Source organism: Chelonia mydas, chromosome 4 (genome assembly GCF_015237465.2).
Source record: "Chelonia mydas isolate rCheMyd1 chromosome 4, rCheMyd1.pri.v2, whole genome shotgun sequence".
Classification (NCBI taxonomy): Eukaryota; Metazoa; Chordata; order Testudines; family Cheloniidae; genus Chelonia; species Chelonia mydas.
Window position 1 is genome coordinate 31829504 of NC_057852.1, and position 21743 is coordinate 31851246.

The window sequence follows — 21743 nt, forward strand, 5'->3', positions numbered from 1 at the left end:
TCTCAGTCCTGCAGCTGGTTCTGTGAGGAAGGAGTCATTTGCAGGATTGGAGTACATTTTTCCTTACCTGTGTAATTTAACACACACTTTTGATTATTAAAACTGAAATAACTTAAAAATTAGGGCTGTCAAGCGATTAAAAAAATTAATCATGACTAATCGCGCGGTTAAAAAGGTTTCAGAGTAGCAGCCGTGTTAGTCCGTATCCAAAAAAGGAACAGGAGTACTTGTGGCTCAAATGAATTTGTTAGTCTCTAAGGTGCCACAAGTACTCCTGTTCCTTTTGCGATTAAAAAGTGGTATTGTATTTGAAATATCTTTGGATGTTTTCTACATTTTCAAATATATTGATTTCAATTACAAAATGGAATACGAAGTATACAGTACTCACTTTATCTTTATTTTTGATTACAAGTATTTGCACTGTAAAAAAACAAACAAAATAGTATTTTTCAATTCATCTAATACAAATACTGTAATGCAACCTCTTTATCATGAAAGTTGAACTTAAAAATGTAGAATTTATGTTTTAAAATAAAAACAACACCCCTGCATTCAAAAATAAAACAATGTAAAATTTTAGAGCCTGTGTGAGTTAACCTCGATTAATCGACAGCCCTGTTAAAAATCTAATTTACTTTTCACCGTTAATGATATTCATATTTTGCATTTCTCTGGTCTTGGATTGTGAGACTAGGCACTAATTAGGGCTGTCGATTAATCGCAGTAAACTCACGGAATTAACTAAAAAAATTAATCCCGATTAAAAAAATTAATTGTGATTAATCTCAGTTTTAATCACACTGTTAAACACTAGAATACCAATTTAAATGTATTAAATATTTTGGACGTTATTCTACATTTTCATATATATTCTGTGTTGTAATTGAAATCAAAGTGTATATTATTTTTTATTACAAAAATTTGCACTGTAAAAATGATAAACAAGAAATAGTTTTTTCAATCACCTCATACAAGTACTGTAATGCAATCTCTTTGTCATGAAAGTGCAACTTACAAATGTAGATTTTTTTTGTTACATAACTGCACTCAAAAACAAAACAATGTAAAACTTTAGATCCTATATGTCCACTCAGTCCTACTTCTTGTTCAGCCTGTTACTAAGAGAAACAAGTTTGTTTACCTTTACAGGAGATAATGCTGCCCTCTTCTTATTTACAATGCCACAGAAAGTGAGAACAGGCATTTGCATGGCACTTTTGTCGCTGGTACTGCAAGGTATTTACTTGCCAGATATGCTAAAGATTCGTATGCCCCTTCATGCTTCGGCCACCATTCCAGAGGACATGCTTCCATGCCGATGATGCTCATTAAAAAAATAACGCATTAATTAAATTTGTGACTGAACTCCTTGGGGGAGAATTGTATGTCCCCTGTTCTGTTTTACTCACATTCTGCCATATATTTCATGTTATGGCAGTCTCCAATGATGACCCAGCACATGTGCATTTTAAGAATACTTTCACTGCAGATTTGACAAAATGCAAAGAAGGTACCAATGTGAGATTTCTAAAAATAGCTACAGCACTTGACCAAAGGTTTAAGAATCTGAAGTGCCTTCCAAAATCTGAGAGGGAAGAGGTGTCGAGCATGCTTTCAGAAGTCTTAAAAGAGCAACACTTGGATGCGGAAACTACAGAACCTGAACCACCAAAAAAGAAAATCAACCTTCTGCTCGTGTCATCTGACTCAGATGATGAAAATGAACATACATCAGTCCGCACTGCTTTGGATTGTTATCGAGCAGAACCCGTCATCAGCATGGACGCATGTCTCCTGGAATGGTGGTTGAAGCATGAAGGGACATGTGAGTCTTTAGCACATCTGGCATGTAAATATCTTGCGACACTGGCTACAACAGTGCCATGAAAACGCCTGTTCTTACTTTCAGGTGACGTAAACAAGAAGCAGGCAGCATTATCTCCTGCAAATGTAAACAAACTTGTTTGAGCGATTGGCTGAACAAGAGGTAGGACTGAGTGGCTTGCAGGCTCTAAAATTTTACATTGTTTTATTTTTGAATTTAGTTTTTTGTACATAATTCTACATTTGTAAGTTCCACTTTCATGATAGAGATTGCACTATACTATGTAGAAAACATCCATAAATATTTAAATAAATGGTATTCTATTATTAACAGTGCGATTAATTGTGATTAATTTTTTTAATCGCTTGACAACACTAGCACTAATCAGTTTCACTTTCTTTCTAGTTAGTGTTTACTTTTGGTTCTCATGCACTACTAAGAACGCTCAAAATGCAAACACTACAGAGATTTGTTCAAAATAATTTTTTCCACTGTTTTCTTAAAGACAAGTTCATGGACATATTTTTCATGGTCTTATTTTTTTCAGAAGAGCCCTGAATTTGGGACAAAACTTGAACTGACAATATCTGTTAAAACCTTTTTTTATGTTTAATTATTCATTAATGAATGTGATAGGCTGGAATGGAAAATCCACTAGTCCCATCCCTATGTCACTTATTGACACTTAATAAAAATACTTTGCTTCTTTACTGAAACAAGACCCAAGTACAACTTTATATAATGTGTTGAACAGTAATTAGAGGCATGTGTGAGAGCCCATCATGTCTGGAACAGTTTAATAATGACTCTGCCATCTCTGTCTTACACACTTTCAAACTTCTTGTGCTAGAGAAAATGTAAAAAGTCCCATGTTAAATAACGACCAAACCAATCTGGAAGAAAAAGGTGATCAGCAAAAAAATCCTTCCTCCTCTTAGTTCTCTTCACATTACTCCATTCTGATTTTCAAAGGGATGACAACTATTTGAAAATGCATATCTATTCCCCATAATTATTTTCTGTCCAATTTTGCTTAAATTTATTATTGCTCAATTCTGCTAAAAGACAGAAAAAAAAATTTAAAGCTGGAAGAAGAAGAGGAAAATGCCAGTTAATGAGCATCTGATTTAGATCACCTTGAGCATGTGGTTTGAATGACATGAGGCAAGGGGTTAGTGCTTCCAGCAGGAGGAGCCAGTGAAACTCACTATGGCCTTATGTAACCTTGGAAAATTAACTTTTGCTGCAGTGAGTATCAGCAGTATCTCTACATGGTTGAACAGCAATTATAGACCAGGATAAACAACAGAAACAGTCATTTTCTTTTCTGAAATCATGCTGAACATAGCTTGTACTGGTCTACATGTGTACTTTTACTGTGTTCAACTGAAGCCCTTGTCAGCAATATGGTAACTTTTCTAGTGTAGGCTTATGTGAACTACTACATTTTTAACCATATTTAATGTGTCCTTGTATAGTTTTCATGTACAGTTGTCATTTTTTAAAAGTAAGATGAAGGCAGTATCATTAACTATAGAAACTGCAGTGTTAAAGGGAGAGAGGAAAAGCTCCTATTTGAGAGAACAGTTAACTGGGAATAAAAAACAGGTGCTTTTGAATATAGCAGGTGGGTTTGCATTGATCACCACCATCTGTCTGAGGCTGAATAAGAAATTTCCTAGATAAATGTTTGAGGTAATGAATTATCTGTTTCATGACGGAAAGGTTTTTGATGGCTAGGAAAGTGAGAGCAAGAGAAACCTGCTGGATTAATCTAAGCCTTCAGACTTCAAAGATGAATGGAAAATATAACTGAGAGACCAAGCTGAGCATATAATTGTGCAGTTGGTACGGTTGAGTGTGGAAGTTAGAGGTCAGAAATTATACTGCAGAATTCTTTGCAAACCGGTTTGTGTAAGCAAGGGAGGAAGGTTTTTCTAGCACTCCTCTCTGAAACGGGAATTATGATAGATTACCTGCTCGTAGAAGTCGGAGGTTTGTTAAAGATGACCTTCAACGGATTTTTTTCAACAATTGGCTTTTTGCCTTTTTGGGTTCTTTTATGATATATAAAGAAGGCCTGAAAAGTTTGTTGTTTTTGAAGGTTTTTTTCCCTAATTTTTTTGTTTTATTATAAATATCAAGAATGTCTAATGTGGTCGTCTTTGGTTATGCTGGAGGACCCTCTGGGAGGTCTCAGGGATGTTTATTGAGACTTCTAACACCTTAAATGAGGTTGAATCTTTAACAGTGCTCACTTTATTTGGGATTTTAGTAACTGAAATTACGTAGCTGTAAGCATTAAAAACAAAAAGTTTGAAACAGACTGACTAAAAATTTCTTCCCCTCTCAATTGCTCAGATTTCTGTTGGCTCTTGTGATGTCACCATTTTGGTAGTTTTCCAGTCATCACGGAGTCTTCCAGCCTTGCCATGACCTGAACATTTTATATGAAAAACAAGAAGAATTAAATTAAATAAAATTAAACAAACCCCAAACCCCACTTTCATACCACCTTTACATATCATAAAGAAACAAAAAGAAAGGGCATGAGCACAAATTTCTCTCTTTTTCCCCATTTGCTGCGGATTATCTTTAAATCTTGTGTGGAGGTTTCTGATGCTCTGTCACTAGAGGCTCTATGTAACGATATTCTTGGTGAGCCAAGAAAAAGTCAGAAACAACCGAAACTCTCTGTGGTGACCTATTATATCTCTTTAGAAATGTTTATTCTTTTTCTCTAACAAATTGTTTTGATTTAACTTTGTTTGAACGATATTTTGAAAATTAATTCTATTTTTTAAGATATTAAGGACTGGAGTAATTTTATGGCACATGTTTTTTCTCTGCTGGAAAGACATTGTCTAAAGCATAGATATGAAACGGACAGTGATAATGTACCTAAAAAGGTATGAGGTTTTTTTTTCCCTCTGTCTGTTAAACAGTCTGGAGAATTTGAGATTTAATTTAAAAACATTTTCTTAGCCACTCTGGTTGCAAAAATAACTTTCCAAATATGTACAATATGGTGTCGTCTTCTTTGCAGACAAAGAATTCTGAAAATCTCCAAAATAGCTCTGAGAAATGTTATGTGCCACTGTTCAACTGAACATAGTGTTCTCTCAGAAGCCTAATGATGACACGTTAATATCAACATTGTCAATTAGTACACTGATGATTATTTTAAGGGAAACAACTCTCAGCACCTGCATCTACCCTCAGTCTGAGCTTCAGTCTGGAGGGCTATGTGTTTTTCCTTGCTGCAGCCAGCAATTGCTTATCATCATCTTTTTTCAATGTGGTCTCTGATAGCTGCTTCCTACTTAATGTAGTACACTGAGAATCTATAAGAGAGACACATGGAGCAGCTGGGAAGAGAGCAATAGGCAAAGCAGGCTCTGTTAAGGAGCTTGTAGTATGGGAGAAGAGGATACATTGTAATAAATCTCTTTTTGATGCAGGCCCAGGGAAGTGGGGAGAAAAGGATCTGGAGGATAAACGATGGTAAGGCCAGGTGTGAAATTCAAAGGGTGGGGGAATTATTATATTATTTATTAACTGCTGACAGGGTACTTAGCACTGTATGCATGATAATATTGCAATTCTAATGGAGTTTACATCCTGCAAGACAGACCCAAGTCAGATAAGGGTGAACTAGAAGAGGTGTTGAGTGTTGAATATAAGTTTGTTTGTTTTCTTGTATAGTTTGGGATAGAGGGGTGCAGACTAGTGGCCAGCATGGTTAAAATGGCATAAATGTGAAATATTGACACCAGCAGAGTTACTTTGCACTAGTGTAACTACAATCAGACTCTGACCCTAGGAGTTTGAGTTGCTTCAAAACAATTCAAAAAACCTGACATTTTTGGGAGGTCCATTGTGGACAGAGAACAGTATATTGTCCTAAGTGGACCTAATTAAGAATGTAATTTGTTTCACTCCATAGAATGAGTTTAATAACACTGATCTATCTTAACTATCTCAGAAGCTGACTTCAAGAAAACAAAGGAGAGAGGCCACTTAGGCTGTGCTTTCATTAGCAATTTTCTTAAAATTTTCCCATCATTACCACTTTTGTAGCTTCACTTTTGTCGCAATAGTGGGAATGCTAGTTATAGACTTGCTGCTTGTGTGTTAACCACTGTGTCGTTGAATCTTGTTCAGAGAAGGTCTAAACCATATAGCAATTTAAATACTGGTGGCTGATCTGTACTAAAGTCTTTATGAACTGAGGGGTTTTGTGTGTGTAGTTACACGGATATGGCTGTACCAGTGGAAAAACCTTGCGCAGGTGTTCCATTCTGGTATAAAAGTGACTTGAACCAGTGCAGCTTCCTGGGGATAACTACAGCAGTACAAACCCTCCTCAGCATAGACATGGCCTTCCGTTGTCACCGTTAATACCATCGGTGGTGCTGCAACAGTGGAATTTAAGAAAGGTGATAGATTCCAAAAACAAAAAAAGAGAAATGAACAATTAAGATTTATAGGGTGAAATCCTGGACCCAGTGGAGTCAATGAGGGTTTTGTCATTAACTTTTTTAGGGCCAGGATTTCACTCATATACTCCAGAAGGGACTATTGTGACAATCGAGTTTGACTTCTTGCAAGTTTAAAGATGGCGTATATTTCACCATGGCTGTCAAAGCGTCTTTGAAATTTGAACTGCTCTCTGACCTTGAAAACGAAATCTGCCACTAGGCCACCAAGTCAAGATGGACAGAGGAGGAGAGAAGCACCTGGATGATGGAAATAGTGGTTTCCTAAATGAGTCCAACGCTATTTTTTTTCCTCCCCTGAGTGAAGTTCATCGTGACATTTTTGGGAGGTCCACTGTTGACAGAGAACAGTATATTGTCCTAAATGGACCCTACTTAGGAATGTAATTTGTTCCACTCCATAAAATAGTTTTAATACCTCTGATCTAAATTAACTATCTCAGAAGCTGAAAAGAAAGTGGTTTCTCCCAAAATCACTATAAACCTCAAGTACTTCTAATCTGAGGGAGAAAGTGATTTTGTTGGAGAAAAGACCCTATGTTGCAAACATGCCTGAGTTAATTACAAGCCTTAAATGTTTGTAAAATTAGTCCCTTAGTTACCTGCTCCAGAACTCACACCTGTGTTACAATATTATAAAGCAGCAGCACTCCTAAAATAATTTATTTTTCATCAGTTCATAATTTACGCATAGTTTACTTTGGATTGAAACTGCCTAAATGCAATGATTAATGATCATCAACAAAGTTGTTTCAGCCATTTTTTGTTTGCATAAGTTGTAAAATTCCAATGGCTGTCCCTGTTGACATTTGTTAATCATAATATTAACTAATTCCTATGCTTTGGGGTTTTTTTCCCGCCAGGAGAAGGGAATAGACTTCTCGAACAACTGTCACATGACGGTATAAAAACAGTTAAATGTAAATGTACTCTTTGAAGACTTACATAAAGGCATTTTATATGAATGGCACATATCCTAAATATGTATGACACTCAAAGGTCTCATGCTGCACTGGATAATTATGGCTTTAAAAAAATTAGTTAGGATAGCTAGTGGAAAATCCAGAGTTTATGTTTTTACGGTCTTTCTTTTATGAGACTTGTAGAGACTTAAAATGATCATTTATCAACAAAAAACCCAACCCAGTTTCTGTCACTTCTTGATTGTGGAAATAGCTTTCCTTACGTTTCAGAAAACTGTGCAAGCAATAGCAGCAGCACGGGTAGGCATTACATCTTCACTGAGTAGCTGCTTTCAGAACCTTGTTAGAAATCAACTAAAGATATGCCTTCACTGCAGTTAACTTGGTTGATTGACAACCAGGTGTGAGCAGCCATAGTGCACAGCGATACTCTTTACAGTGTCCTCCCTAGTGCTGCACTAAGTGTGTGATCAATCACTTAAAAAAAAATCGTAATATAACCATTGCAGTAATTTGGCTCTTTACTTTAGTCTCAAAGGTAGACTAGAAATTTTTTCATACATAAGTCCTAGAACAACAGTTTTGGCCCAGTTATAGTGATGTTATTAAATGGTTAATTTGACCCATGTAAATCCATTAACTCTGTGTGGGTGTGTGTGTGTCAAAGCCAAACCCTTTTTATTGTGGAAGTAAATAATTACAGCATATTCATGTAATTGCTCCAGGATCTCTTATTAACCTAGATAATTTTTTTACAAGAATAGTATTGGTCCAGAGTCATTTGCTTTCTATACAAAACATTCATAATGGCATCTTTTCGTTCTGTTAAGATACCCTTTCTCTGCTGGTGTTATTTGCTTCTACAATGATTGCTTCAAAAGGGTGCCATCTAGTGTCTAAAGATTGAAATATGAATTGCGATTTATAAGGCAGTAGATGAGAATTTTATTAGGTGGTGGTGCAGAACAATTATTACATCATAATTCTTAAACTGCCCTGGAATAGTGTAAGATTGATAGAGGAAACTGTGACTCTTGAATGAAGTATTAAGGAAATTGAATTGATTTTTTTTCATCTGATGACAAGAATATTAATGTGAGCCATGAGTATTATTTTAATTAAGTCAAACTTCTCTTTAAATGAATTGTGTGTGTTTGAGATGCACACATCTAGCATTCTTGAGGTGCATTCAGCTTGTCTGTTTTTTGCTTGCTCATGCCTTCAGCGAATGACCCCACAGAAGTTAGATTTCATTTGTAGTATAGAAACTAATGCTGTCTTCTGGTTACATGAATATGTTGTATTGGCCTTATAGTGATCTCAGAAACACAAATCTGTGCCTGATAAAATCAGCTGCTATAGTCATGCACACATGAGCAGTACCAGATTTTTTAAAAATGCATGGTAATAGTGGGAGAGATCTAACTACTATATATTTATTGAATTTTAAAGCGCCTGTTCCCATAATTGCTAAGTGCTTGCTTACACATTTTTAAGAATACCAAATAGTAAATTGCATAAAACCATTCAAAGGCTCAACGTTGATTGAGTTAAATCAGTTTGATCAAAGTGATTTAAATTAGCATTTTAATCGGGATTTAAATCAGTGGGCAGGACACCTTGATTTACATAATTAATTTTAATCTTGTTTTGCATTTTACTTTGTAATTATTTTCCTAAAGAAACATTGATTGGTAATCATTAAGATATGTTGATTTGCAACTAGACATAGGTTTTACACTAAATTTCGTACTTCTTTTTGCTAACCAGGAGGATGCTTGATGGCACAGATTTTTAAACTATATCTGTAGTTAGTGAATCGAAGTACTTGTTTCTGGCCACCATGCCCTTCAGTTTTTTAGAACTAGTAGATTCATACTCTCTCGTTATTTTTATTCATAGATTGGAAGAAGAAAACAAGCATAGGCCTTAATAGGTTGTTGTAATTTAAGTATAGGTTGTAATTTACAGTTTAAATAAAATAGGTTATTTTAAAAGAAAAATGTATGTAATTAAAAATCCATTTTTATTGTTGTTTTTTTAATTATTGAATTTTTCTGCCCTGGGCTTTAAGAAAACCAATGTCCTTTTGTCAGGAATAAACCAAAATGCAAAAATGTTAACACAAATAAAAATATTTTAATATAATTATATCAAGATCACATGTATGGAGGAAGTAGACTTGTAATTATAAATTACAGCGAGTTATTTAGTTTTTTAATTCATGCTTCGGGGCAGTCTGGATTAAAGGTCTGATGCTGGAGCTCACAAGGATCATCCCCTGACGAAACACACTGTCTGCTATGGATGATGCTGAGCAATAGGCAGCTACATGTCCACTTGGGCAACAAAGTCAGTTTGCCCCAGTTCCTGAACAACGGACTGCCATAAGGTCCAGTAGTTGCGCTGATGGTTTTCAATGTTTACATGAGCGACATGCCTCCAACAAAGCTATGCAAATTTGCATGTGCGGATGACCTTGCCCTGGCAACTCAAGTAGCCACCTTCAGTGACGTCAAGTCCACCTTGAACAGGGACCTAAACATCAGAGAGGAATATTTCCAGAAATGGAGGCTCAAGCCAAATCCTCACAAAACAACAGTCACTACATTCCATCTTGATACCAGGAACACTAAGCATATCCTGAAAGTGACCTTCTGTGGCAACACGGTGCTACATGACCTCACTCCAGCCAATCTCAGAGTGAAGCTGGACCACATGCTAACCTTCCATGACCATCTGAAGAAGGTAGCTGCCAAGACGAAGACAAGGGTCTGAAACCGGCAAGCACAAGCTGGGGAGCGTCAGCATCAGTGTTACAGACATCAGCGATGGCCCTTGTGTACTCCTTAGCCAAAGCCTATGCACCGGTATGGACCAGAAGCAGCCATACTCGACTTGTTGATGTCCAACTAAACACTGCAATGTGGTGCATCACTGGAACCCTCAGCTTGACCCCAACACCTTGGCTGCCAGTGTTGTCGCACATTGCGCCCCCCTCCATTTGCCATTTTGCCACAACCCTTCAGAAATTTCAGAGGATCGTGGAAAATGAGCGTTTTCCCATCCACCAGGACCTTAACAATGTTCTTCACCACCACTTGAAATCGCACAAGCCTTTTTGGACCCATGCATTTAATCTTCAATAATGCAACTTCAACCCTGATGAAGCTTACAAAGCTGAATGGAATTCACAAGAAGTCACAAATAAACACTTCATGGAAGACTCCATGAGGAAGATCTCTGGCTTCGATCTCCCACAAAGGTTATGAGCAGCCCTAAACCATATCTGCACAAACCATGGCAGATGTGGATACTTGCTGCAGTAATGGAAAATTAAAGACTCTCCAATGTGTGACTGTCATCACCCAGAACAGACCATGGAACTCAGTGCCCAATTCACAAATACAAAGGAGGCGTCGCCAGCAGTACGCTCTGCTACTCCAGATGCAATTATCTGGCTTAACTATCTAAACATAAAATTATAGTTGTTGCTCTACATATACCTCAGCCATACGAAGAAGGAGGGTCAGAAGAAATTTTGAAAGGATGGGAGACAAATGGGAAATCAAAAGAGTCTAGACCAGCAGTTATCAAACTATGGGGTGGGCCTTCCAAGAGAGGCCCGTGAATGTGTCAAGAGAGGCACAAGCTGTGTGTTCTGTTTTGTTTAAGTGCTCTGGCTGTCAGCTCCAGGTGTCTGAGGCTTGTGCAGAAGGACCATGCATACTCGGGAGCTGGGGATAAACGGGGAACCCCGCCACCTGGGATCAGGCTCTCCTTCCCCCCACCCTCCCCAAATCCCTCACCTGGAGGCGGCAGGCTCTGTCTGTCAGCCTCGGAGTGGCAGCAGCAGTACAGAAGTAAGGGTGGTAATGGGACGCTAAGTCTGCTGTGAAAATTTGTATTGATGAATATCACTTTCCACATTGCTACCATTACTTCTGTGTTGCTTCTAGTGCAGCACTCCCTTCAGAGCTGGGACCCCAGCCAGCAGCCGCTGCTCTCTGTTCTGCCTTTAGAGCTTGGTGGTGATGTATGTTCTTGGGGAGGAGGGCGTAAACAACTACAGACACAAGGGTCAAATAAGTTTGAGAACCACTGGTCTAGACCCATTTCTAACAGTTCAGTCTTATTCATTTCTAGTTCATGATCAGTTTGTTTTCTTTCATGACAGATAACTGCTAATGTACTCCCACAAGCTTTTGGGGGTGAGCATCTATTAACACACCACTTCCCCAGCAGAGAATAGATGAGTTAAAATGCAGAATGGGTGGCTTAATACAGTGTCTGTTCCACACTTAGGCCTTGATAGTGCAAATGCATACACATGAGTAGACCTGTGCGCATACAGCTAAAGGATTGGGGTCTTAGTCATTGAGTGTGAGTGGGGCTCATTTGTGAGGTATTAAAGATATATAAATACACATCTGCAACCACTCATATCTCAGAGGGGACTGCAGTACACTTCTTGTTATTTGAACTGGCAAATATTTAAAAGAATGCTTGTCTGAAGTTAAAATCACCTGTCTCAAACAAGTGCAGTGGTCATTATTTCAAGTCTTTATAAAGTTATTCTGACTTCTATTTCAGGTACTTCAGCTCTGAAGGAAAATGAAAGGTGGTGTTACTGAAGAACATCTGTACCTGGCCTACTCCCACCAATTTGAAGATTGCATCTTTCCTCTCCACACATCAATATCTTTGTTTTTGCTGTCCTATTGTGACCATAAATTATTCAAAGTTTTCTTAGTACCTTCTAGTGACGGTACAGATGACCAGTTATTTGGTAAAGCACAGCCTGATGACCTAGAGGTCCACTTCATCTCAAGGTGTCAACTCCCTTTGGTTGTCCAGAGCTGCTGTTTGCCTGCTATAGTTGAAGAAAATGGCAAATTCTGTCGAGCTGGGCTTTCTGTTGTGTTGAGGCACATAATACAGAAAACATATGAGGTAGATCCATCAAAGAAGTTGGTTTTGGAACTTTTGGGGTTTAAAAAGACCTGCCTAAAAGCCTGTGCTGAAGTGAGTGCATCTTTTTCTGTTACATGTTTAAATATAGTTCACACTAATAATTGGGTTTCAATGTGGATGTCTGCTGGAATATCCAGTTAAGATATTTTATAGTACGGTTTCCTATTGTTGATACAACAGAGGCTGTATTGATTTTGGCATAAAAGGGAATGGTAATGATTTAAAACAAAAACAAAACCACCCTAAATATTTAACAATATAAGTAGCCTTAAGATTAAAAATATGGACTAGATCCTCAGGTAGTATAATGTGGTGTAGTTTCATAGAAATCAATGGAGCTATTCCATTTTAGACCCATTGAGAAGCTGCCGCTATGTGTTTTAAAAAAAATTCAGTTTGTTTTTTATCTGCCATGCTCAGATTTTAGGGTTGTGTGTGAGAGCTGGTGTTATTACTCACCCCTAAATCAAATCAGTGAATTTCATTCTTTATACACAGGTGTTCAGGATGACCTCAGTTTTTCTAAGATAAATACAGAATCCTGAACTAAGGTCTTGGAAGGTGTGTAAAAGAGAAGTTAATATTTAAATCTAGTTACATAGTAGTGTAGGTCCAGAACCAACCTTATGGGCTGCTTGTGCTAGGAAAGGCTTGATAATTTACAACTCGAGTCAGTCTAGTTCTAACATTAAAGAAGTTAAATGTAAAAGAAAAACAACAAAATCCCTTTGTTTTATACCATAGAAAGGGAAAGGCACTGCTGTGCAAAAAAATCCAACAAATGAAACTCCTATGGGCAATGTAGGTATGGGGCAGAACATGTTCAATGAAGAGCCTACTCCTTACATCCCAGAAAGGGAGGTCAGGTACTCTAAGCTGTGAAACTCTTTAATGCCATTTTGAAATTCCATGTACTCATTTAATTTTTCAATATGAATATTACTTGTCTAAACCATCTTATTTAGAAGATCTGCTTACTTGTTCACCACTTTGAAAAATAATACCTTCTTAAACTGTTCCTACATATATTCTGTCATAGGGTAACCTTATAGTCTTTAGTTCTGGTCTGTCCAGTGACCTCAGCTCATTCAAGTTTAATTGTATAATAAACCTTAGCCATGGCCATATTTACTCTGGACCAAACTCTGTGACATTAATTTGTTCTATCACCATGAAATATCCTTCATTCCTGTTCCCCAAAACAAATACAACTATTGCATATGAAAATACTCATTGATGTAAAATTTATTGGTGCTTATTTTCAATCCTGATTATTTTTGAAGATGGGTTTTTCATTACACTCTTCAAGTACCCTGGCTCCTGCCTTCGGTTCCCATAATGTCCAGAAGACCCAGCACAGATCCTCCTTTTATTTAGCTGTCTTCAGCAGCTTATCAGGGCCGTGGCTGCTGTGCTATTCTCCAGCTTCCCAGGTCAAGCCTACATTTCTGTCTCCTCTAATCCCAGGCTACAAGCTTTACCAGGCTCCTGCTTGCTGCCTAGGTCCAGGATTCATTGCAGGGAGCATACACTAATCTAATTAATTTCTTCGTGTGAGGAAAACTGTAGGGCAATAGACAGCTGCTGGCAGTTCCCAGTAGCACGGTTTGACAGAAGGTAAACAAAATGTTGGGTGTCTGGCTGCAGCAAAATATTGAATTCCATAGCATCTTGGGAAAATGCCAGATGATGCAGCCATGTAATTGTGGAGTCTTAGTGTTCTGCGTTAGATGGATGGGACTGTTCACGCTCAAACTATTATTTCAGATTTTCTGCAGATCCAGACAGATGACACTACATTGGTTTACACTTGGTGCACATTTTAGAGGTTTTCTTACAACCATAAAGACTGGAAACAATATTTCTTTTTAATGAGAATGCAATAAATTCCATGGCTGTGGAATGTGCAGGGCCTTGCCCTGAGAAAGATAAAATACTTCAAGCACATAATCTATTAGGTTCTGATCTCTTGTATACCCTGAACATCCAAAACTCCCTTTGAAGCCAAGAGGTATCAATGGGGCTGTATGAACTGAAGTCAGTGGCCATTTTGGGTTTGCAAGGAAAGCAGGATCAGAGCTTAAATCTATAATCCCAAAACTCGGGATAAAATTATTGAAAATGCCAAAGTCCCATTTTTAAAATAGATTTAGGTATTTAGGCTCCTAACTTTCATTAATGGGACTTAGGTTTTTCTAAGGTAGTTAGATGCTTTTGAAATATTTTCCCTGGATCTCAATTTTGTTAAACCTTTCCATAGGTAAACCCCTTCATTCCATCCATTACTACATTTTATCCTCCTTTTACATTGGTATAATTCCTTTGAAATACCATTATAATTGTGTAAAACTAGAGTAACATAATGGTAAATGAGGCCCGATAGATTATACTAAAATACGGTGAGTGGGGGTAGATAGGGGAGTTGTATCTTTTAAGTCTATCCATGTATACAGTTGTTAATTTAGGATCTTAGAAGTTTTTTGTATTTAACAATAATTTCTGTTAACCTTTAATTTTAATACACTATAAATTACATAAACTCCTAAAATTTGGTATTTTAAGAAGTTATGAAATTTAAGCAATAAGCGAAGAGACCAAACAAAAATTAGTTGCAGGGTAGAAAGGGTCTTTAACTAACGATCAAACTAAATTGTACTGTCAAGATTGGGCTACTGTAAACTATTCTAAGAAGTGGAATTGTCCGCTGGACATAGTACTTGGTGCAGACTTGACTAATAATAAACTTGTACTACCTAATTATTACTGTTAATTATGACTATTGCTATTTCAAGAGTATGTACTCTTATCAGCGTTTATATATAAACAAAGGATGTGGAGAGTTTTTTGTTCTGTCATTTGAAGTGTTAAGGGACTTTTTTTTTCACTTGTGGCACGGGTAAGAATTGGATTTCACGGATATAAGATTGTTTAGAGATATTTTAAAAAAAAACAAGGACACAGGTAGAGATCAAATTTTGGCTTGATATATCGTGCCATTCCTAAAAAGGGACAGCATTTAAGTGTGTGGTTTGCAGATTATTACAAATAAATTGGGGAAACAATTTCCATGAAAATCCATAACATTCCAGTGAAAAGAGATTATAATCTGAGATTATGCAACTAATTTTGTGTGTGTGTGTGTAGAAAGATGTTGCAATGGTGAAATAATTTTTATGAAAGTTATGACTTCTATTTCCCATAGCCCCCAAAAGAGTGATGGGAGTGAATTAAGAGACTCTGCTAAAGAAGAGTATTTGATGCCATAAATTCAGGATTATTGCACCAGTGAATAAATCCAACAAGAGGAGAAGTTTGAGTTTAAAGACAGTTGTAAAAAACTTTGGTAGAAATAATGGAGGAAAGTGGGGCAAGAATTAGAAAAATTGGTATTTTGTTAAGATATCATTACAGTTGGACTCCTATATCTTAAATTTCTGCCATCACAAGCAGAAAAGCAGTTCCAACATTGTGTAAAACATTTCTGAAATAGATTTTCTGTAAAATAAATGGCATTTGTGGGATTCATAGATGGTGCGATATTCTGTTTTTACTGGTACTCATTTGAGATGACCAGTGTAATTTAGTCATGGCTTCATCTCTTCTGGATAATACAGCCATCCCAAATTGATGCTGATAAAAGACATATATACCACACCAGACCAAAATTAATTCTTTTTATATATAAAATTTAGTTTCCAGACTTATACTGGAAATTAGTCTATTAAGGGTTTAATGTAAACTAACAAAAGCAAGGAAATTCAGAGAGCTTAAACTTCATCCTGTTCACATAAAACAATGTAGCATGCGTATATATATGTGTATATATACCTTGAGTTTCTGACATTGCAAGTACACATGGGAAGGCGTGGCATGCATGGCATGTTAAGGATGGAGTTTCAGCCTTTCCATGGAAGCTCTTTACAGGATTTAAGTTATGCCCTTAATTTTGAATGTCTGCGTTATAATCCAAACAGTTCTAATGAGACTGTGCTTTTTTATGTTTATATGACAGGTTAGTCAGTGGACCAGACTTTGTGAGATCAGCATCCCTCAGGCTGTTGAGAGCTTATTGAATGCATCTCCCGATCAGTGTCAGGCCATTCCACCTGAGGTTTTGCTTCTTGAGAAGAAGCTAGGAGAACCTGTCAGAGTGCACAATGATGACAAAATTCGACGGCAGAAACTTCAACAGCAAAAGGCAGGTGATAAGACTGCAGTGCCTGCCCTCGCTAAAAGAGCAACAAAAAATCTTAGCCCAGAAGAAATCAAGGACCAAGAACCTGCAAGTCTGGAACTGAGAGTAGCTTTCTCAAAATTAGTTGTGCAGGAAATACCTGCTACAACCAACAGGGAGCCCTCTCACATCAGGAAAACAAAAACCTCTGATCTCCCACCTCTGGAGCATGTTTTTGCTGAGGGGCTTTATTTCACTCTGGCAGATGTAGTGCTTTTGCCATGCATCCATCAATTCTTGGTAAGAAAACAGCTTCTGTAGTTAATAAATAGTACCCATGTCTGTTAGAGTCTGAAAAGTTACATAACTACTTGATATAAGACACAGTCAAGCAAAATATTTACTATGTAACCCTACACAGCACAGAATAGTTTCCGTTAATTGTTTTGTATGTGTATCACAGGAAATGAAGAGTTTTCTCTATCTATAACTAAAAGGTAAAATATATGAGAGACAGTTGTTGGTAAGGGGCCAGATGAATCCTATATATTACTATTAGACTATACTGAAATATACTTCTGGACACAGGATGTTCAAAAAGTGTTTCTTTTAATACTTATTTTAAGCACTTTCATTAGCCATTTATTTTTGTGCTGTGTGTGTCTTCACAATGGGCTGGGTCTGCTAAAGCAAAGTAGAGCATGACTTCTGTCACGTCTGCCATTTGAAACTCGGTGTCACTTGGTGTCTGGCTCCTTTAAGGGGAGATGGGGCCAGCCACACTTATGCCATAATTAATTAGCTGTTTCCCAGACTGAGAAGGTGGGACTAAGGAGGTTTAGGTGATACTTAATGGACACCAGGCCATGTAAGAGGGCTAAAAAGCTCAACTTGGGCAGAACCACAGAGAGTGGGCAGGCTTCTTTGGAAGGTTCTGAGTGAGGGTCTGCAGTAGACTGAGGGGTGCTAGAAACTCCAGGGAAGAAGTCTGAGAGTTAGAGCCAGAGACTTTAAAGATAACCTGGAAGGGACTAGAAACTGAGCCCGGAACAGGCTAGAAAGGAGCCCAGGTGGGGAGAAAGTACTTTTTTTTGTTTGGACTTCCTACCTCAAAAGAGAATTGAGGTCAGAATGACCCATCTGAAGGACTGAGCCACATGACCTGCCAAGAGAGACAGAAAATCCTGGGGAGGAGGAAACTCAGGCAGGGAGTGCCTGCAGAGTCACACAGGGCCAGCAGCGGCCAGAGATGCTCCATGAAACTCATGTGAAAAGCTGTGACATCCCAGACAGTAGCCTCTTCCATACCTGAAGCAGCATACCAAGGAGAGGGGGAAGCAATAGGCTGGGAATCAGTTGTGATCGAATCTGAGGGGTGTGGCAAGTGAGAGCACTACATGGAAGATTAGAGAAGTCTAATCTGGGGATCAGGAGAGAGGAAGCTATGTTTATCTGGGGGGGCTGGAATCCATCACTGTGAAGTTTGCAAATTCCAGAAGACTCCTGTCATGAAGCAAATCCTAAATATTTTTTTAAATGTATGTAGATTCCCAAGCTAAAAACTTCTTAAACTGGATTTACATCTGTAAATACCAAATACTTAATGGGTAAAAAAACCCTTATTAAGAGAATACTATACTTTTCTCAGTTACTAAGGATAACTCGTAAATTCAAAGTTAAAGTTACTCATAGGTCTTCTGCAGTTTCCACGATATGCTATGCATCCGATGAAGTGAGCTGTAGCTCACGAAAGCTCATGCTCAAATAAACTGGTTAGTCTCTAAGGTGCCACAAGTACTCCTTTTCTTTTTACGAATACAGACTAACACGGCTGTTACTCTGAAACCTGTCTATGTGCTCAGTTAATCTTAATTTTGCCTCTCCACGCTGAGGATACCCCCAGATCAGGAGATACTCCTATTTTCAACAAAACACATCTTTATCTCATCCGTTACACCAAACAGTTAGCATGAATCAAACTAAATTATTTTTTGCTTGTTGATAACTGATTCTGCACTGCTGTAACATTTAAACCTAAATTCATCTCTTACATTGCTACAGCAGACAAGTCCTGTCTTTAAAACCAGACACAACTGACAGAAAGAGACGTGTCTGTATCTTTACTGATGGTAATCAGATTCAGAACAGTCTTATGAGACAATTCCCCAGCAATAGTTAGAATTTCAAAGTGTTTTAGTAGAGTTTGTCTTGCCTAGGAAAAGTGGTCAAGTTTACGTCTAAGATGTGCTAGTTAAACCTGACCTTAAACTCAACCTTTTTCCTACTATAAATGGAAGATAATACTTTGTAGTTTTAATTCAGCTGGTTGAGTTGTAGCCTAGCAGAGTGAATATTTACTAAAGTTGAATACGCCCACTTTATGATCATGGAATCTGTATGCTCTCATTAAGTGCAAATTATAAATGGGGATAGCATTATAAAATGAATAATTTAACAAGATTAGGAGCCAAAATCAGGATGTCTTAGGCAGCTGTTTAATGGACGTTCTTTTAATGAAAGTGCATTGTAATGAATGTAAAACAAAAGTAAGTAGGAGTGAGAGAGTCACAGCTATAATTTTCCTGCATGCTAATTCTGACAGCAGCATATTGGTGGAGCAAGGCAAAATTTGATTTTGATACAGTTTTGTTGTTTCTCTTGTTTATATAAATGTTACCCTGAATTGAAACAGTTTTCAGCTGAAACATGAATCTTTATGTGATTTTATCAGGATGTGGGTGGACGGGTCTAAAAGAAAATGAATGTCTCTTAGAAAAGTGAGTGTGTTTTTTATGGAGGAAGTGAAAGGAAAGGAATGCAGAGACGACAGTGGCATTTTAGTGATATAGCACCTTGTCTTTCCTTTCACACAGCAAAATTTAAGTGTTATTCAAGTATCATCCAATGGCAAACTTCCTCAGAAGTTAGTATTAAAGTTTGACCTCTAGTGATCTCAAATTTCTTGAGATTTTCTTGGAGCTAAACTTTCAGATTTTTTTTCTTTAAAAATGTATCCTTTTATAATACCTTATTCATTTTGACTTCTGACAGCCAGGCTGTTTGTTCTCCTTTGTAATTTTTTTATACCTAATTTTTCTTTTCTACTATTCTATCATTATTGGGTACTTCCTGGTACATTTTCTGTGGGACGGAGGAAATATCTCTTTGGCTCTGTTGTGGAGGTGCCACTGATTTATTACCTGTCCAAGGTTGGTTTTGCGACTTGTACTCTACTGTAGCACTTGTTGCTAAGATGTCCATATATAGGAGGTCCTGAGAGAGAACATTTTGAGGGGTTAAAACTAAGAGATTGTCTATGCTGGGATTTCTTTGCATCAGTTTAGCTATACCATTGAAACCAAGATAAACCATACCTCTGCAAGTCACTTTTTACACTAGTGCAGCCCCACACATGTAAAATGCACTTGAAAGAACATAGCAATGATATCTGTTTCATTGGCGATGTTCAGTATTTATATTTCAGGAAAGTTTGATATCTGAACTGGTCAATGGAATGCCTCTTAGAGTCTATTGCCAAAAGGAGAGTTGTGTGAGTTTAAGCTTTGTATTTTGCTAAATTTTTCTGCTGGTGGTTGAAAACAAAAGCAGTTCTGGAAGAACATACTGTCTATCAGGTTCATAGAAGTAATCTCCAAAATCAAGAAAAGCACTTACTCACATTGGTACATGTAGTAAAACCTGCTATATAGCTCTTCGCGGTAAAAACATGATCTCCAGATGACTCTCTGTATTATCACAAGAATTTCCACCCAAGAGTAGCAATAAGGTTGTTCCTTTGAGTTGTGAAGTTATTTTACAGTAGACTCCAGATTAGAAATACATCAGTATTTTTTTGTTTTTGTTTTGCAACCATAGGTAATTGAGGATTATCAATTACCTTTATAAGGATTATTTCAACCAATAAAAGCTACAAAACAAAATGTTTTCTTAATATTTTAACAATGATCAGATCTTCCAGCCTCATTCATTTTTCCGAGACCTTTCTAAATAAGCGTAGCATAATTTTTTATGATTGTTTGACTTATTGATGCCATGCCTGGGGAGGATTCTGGATCAGATGCTCAGTGGATTTCAGTAATCCAGTAAAAATCTAGTCCTTGTGTCTGCTCAGGGAAGTAAAAGAAAACAATGAGATGTGAAAGGAAGAAAACTGAGGGGGTAAATAAAGTATAAAGACCAGAAGTAAGTGGAAAGGGGGCACAATGGGTCAGTGTGAAGAGAACCAAGGATGGCAAGAGGCAAGAGGTATATTGAAAAATACTGTTTCTTTTGTTTATCATTTTTACAGTGCAAATATTTGTAATAAAAAATAATATAAAGTGATCAGTGTACACTTTGTATCCTGTGTTGTAGTTGAAATCAATATATTTGAAAATGTAGAAAAACATCCAAAAATATTTAAATGTCAATTGATGTTCTGTTGTTTAAAGATGAAATTAAAACTGTGATTAACCGCAATTTTTTTGAGTTAATTGAGTGAGTTAGCTGTGATTAATCAACAGTCCTACATGATATTACTTATTTGCATGTCAGTCCTACCAACTGACCTTTGAAAAATCCTAGATCCACTGCTGCCCCAGAAAGACCATAGTACATTATTTAAACAGCCCATTCTAAATGCAGAAAATCAATTTAAAATGAACAGATTGTTTCAGTACAGATTATTTGACTATGATGCAAAATAAAAATTACAAACTAGTAATTTAACAATCCAGATACAGCCAGCTCTAAAGACGACAAAGTATTTTATCTGACTTTGGCATTAAACCCTTCCTCGTTATTTACACTCACAGTAATTCTCCCAAGTGTTTATACACTGTGACCTTATCCTATGTAATGTATCCTATACATGTAATTCCCATTGGCACTATCTGAATCGTATGTGTAAGGAGAGATGTACACTAATTGGTCCTCATTTTAGACCATCTAACCACTGAAAACTAAGACTGAAATAAATTGTCCTATCTCAATTTAAACACTTGCACACCGCATCTCCAAGTCAGCAGGAGAGAATGCAAGATTTCCTTTCTACCACACTTAGAAATGGCTCTGTCAAGTAAGCTCTTCAGAGTTGAAATATTGTCTGTAAAATGGCCAGCATGCTTTTTGAGTGCTATATAAATAACAAAATAAAACTCTTATCTATTTTAACTGTGTATCTTATTTATTTTGAAGCCCCTTTTCCCTTCAAGATCAGTTAAAATATGAACCAGAATTAATTATGATGAACTACACTCAGCTTTGTTTTCTCTCCCTTTCTTCTGCTTTTGGAACAACTAAGTGGCTACTTGATCCAAACAGGTGGTATAAGGATTTTGGCTGAC

The 21743-nt window shown here is 37.2% G+C and overlaps 1 protein-coding gene and 1 long non-coding RNA gene across 12 annotated transcripts in view; both read left to right on the forward strand.

The window, feature by feature from the left end:
• Positions 1–21743, forward strand: part of GSTCD (glutathione S-transferase C-terminal domain containing) — a 124091-nt gene that overhangs the window by 4649 nt on the left and 97699 nt on the right. For 5 of the 11 annotated variants that reach the window (XM_037896995.2, XM_043545286.1, XM_043545287.1 and 2 more), the window contains 3 exons: positions 5290–5332; positions 11844–12275; positions 16237–16698. In XM_037896995.2, the coding sequence (XP_037752923.1) occupies positions 11865–12275; positions 16237–16698 (873 nt within the window). In that variant the 5' untranslated portion in view covers positions 5290–5332; positions 11844–11864. Of the gene's footprint in view, positions 1–5289; positions 5333–6373; positions 7248–11843; positions 12276–16236; positions 16699–21743 lie in introns of all 11 variants that reach the window. The other 6 variants (XR_006290346.1, XM_043545283.1, XM_043545285.1 and 3 more) reach the window with 2 other exon arrangements.
• Positions 16705–21570, forward strand: LOC122465459. Its single transcript, XR_006290347.1, has 2 exons — positions 16705–18090; positions 18220–21570. It is a non-coding gene; the product is annotated as an uncharacterized LOC122465459 (long non-coding RNA).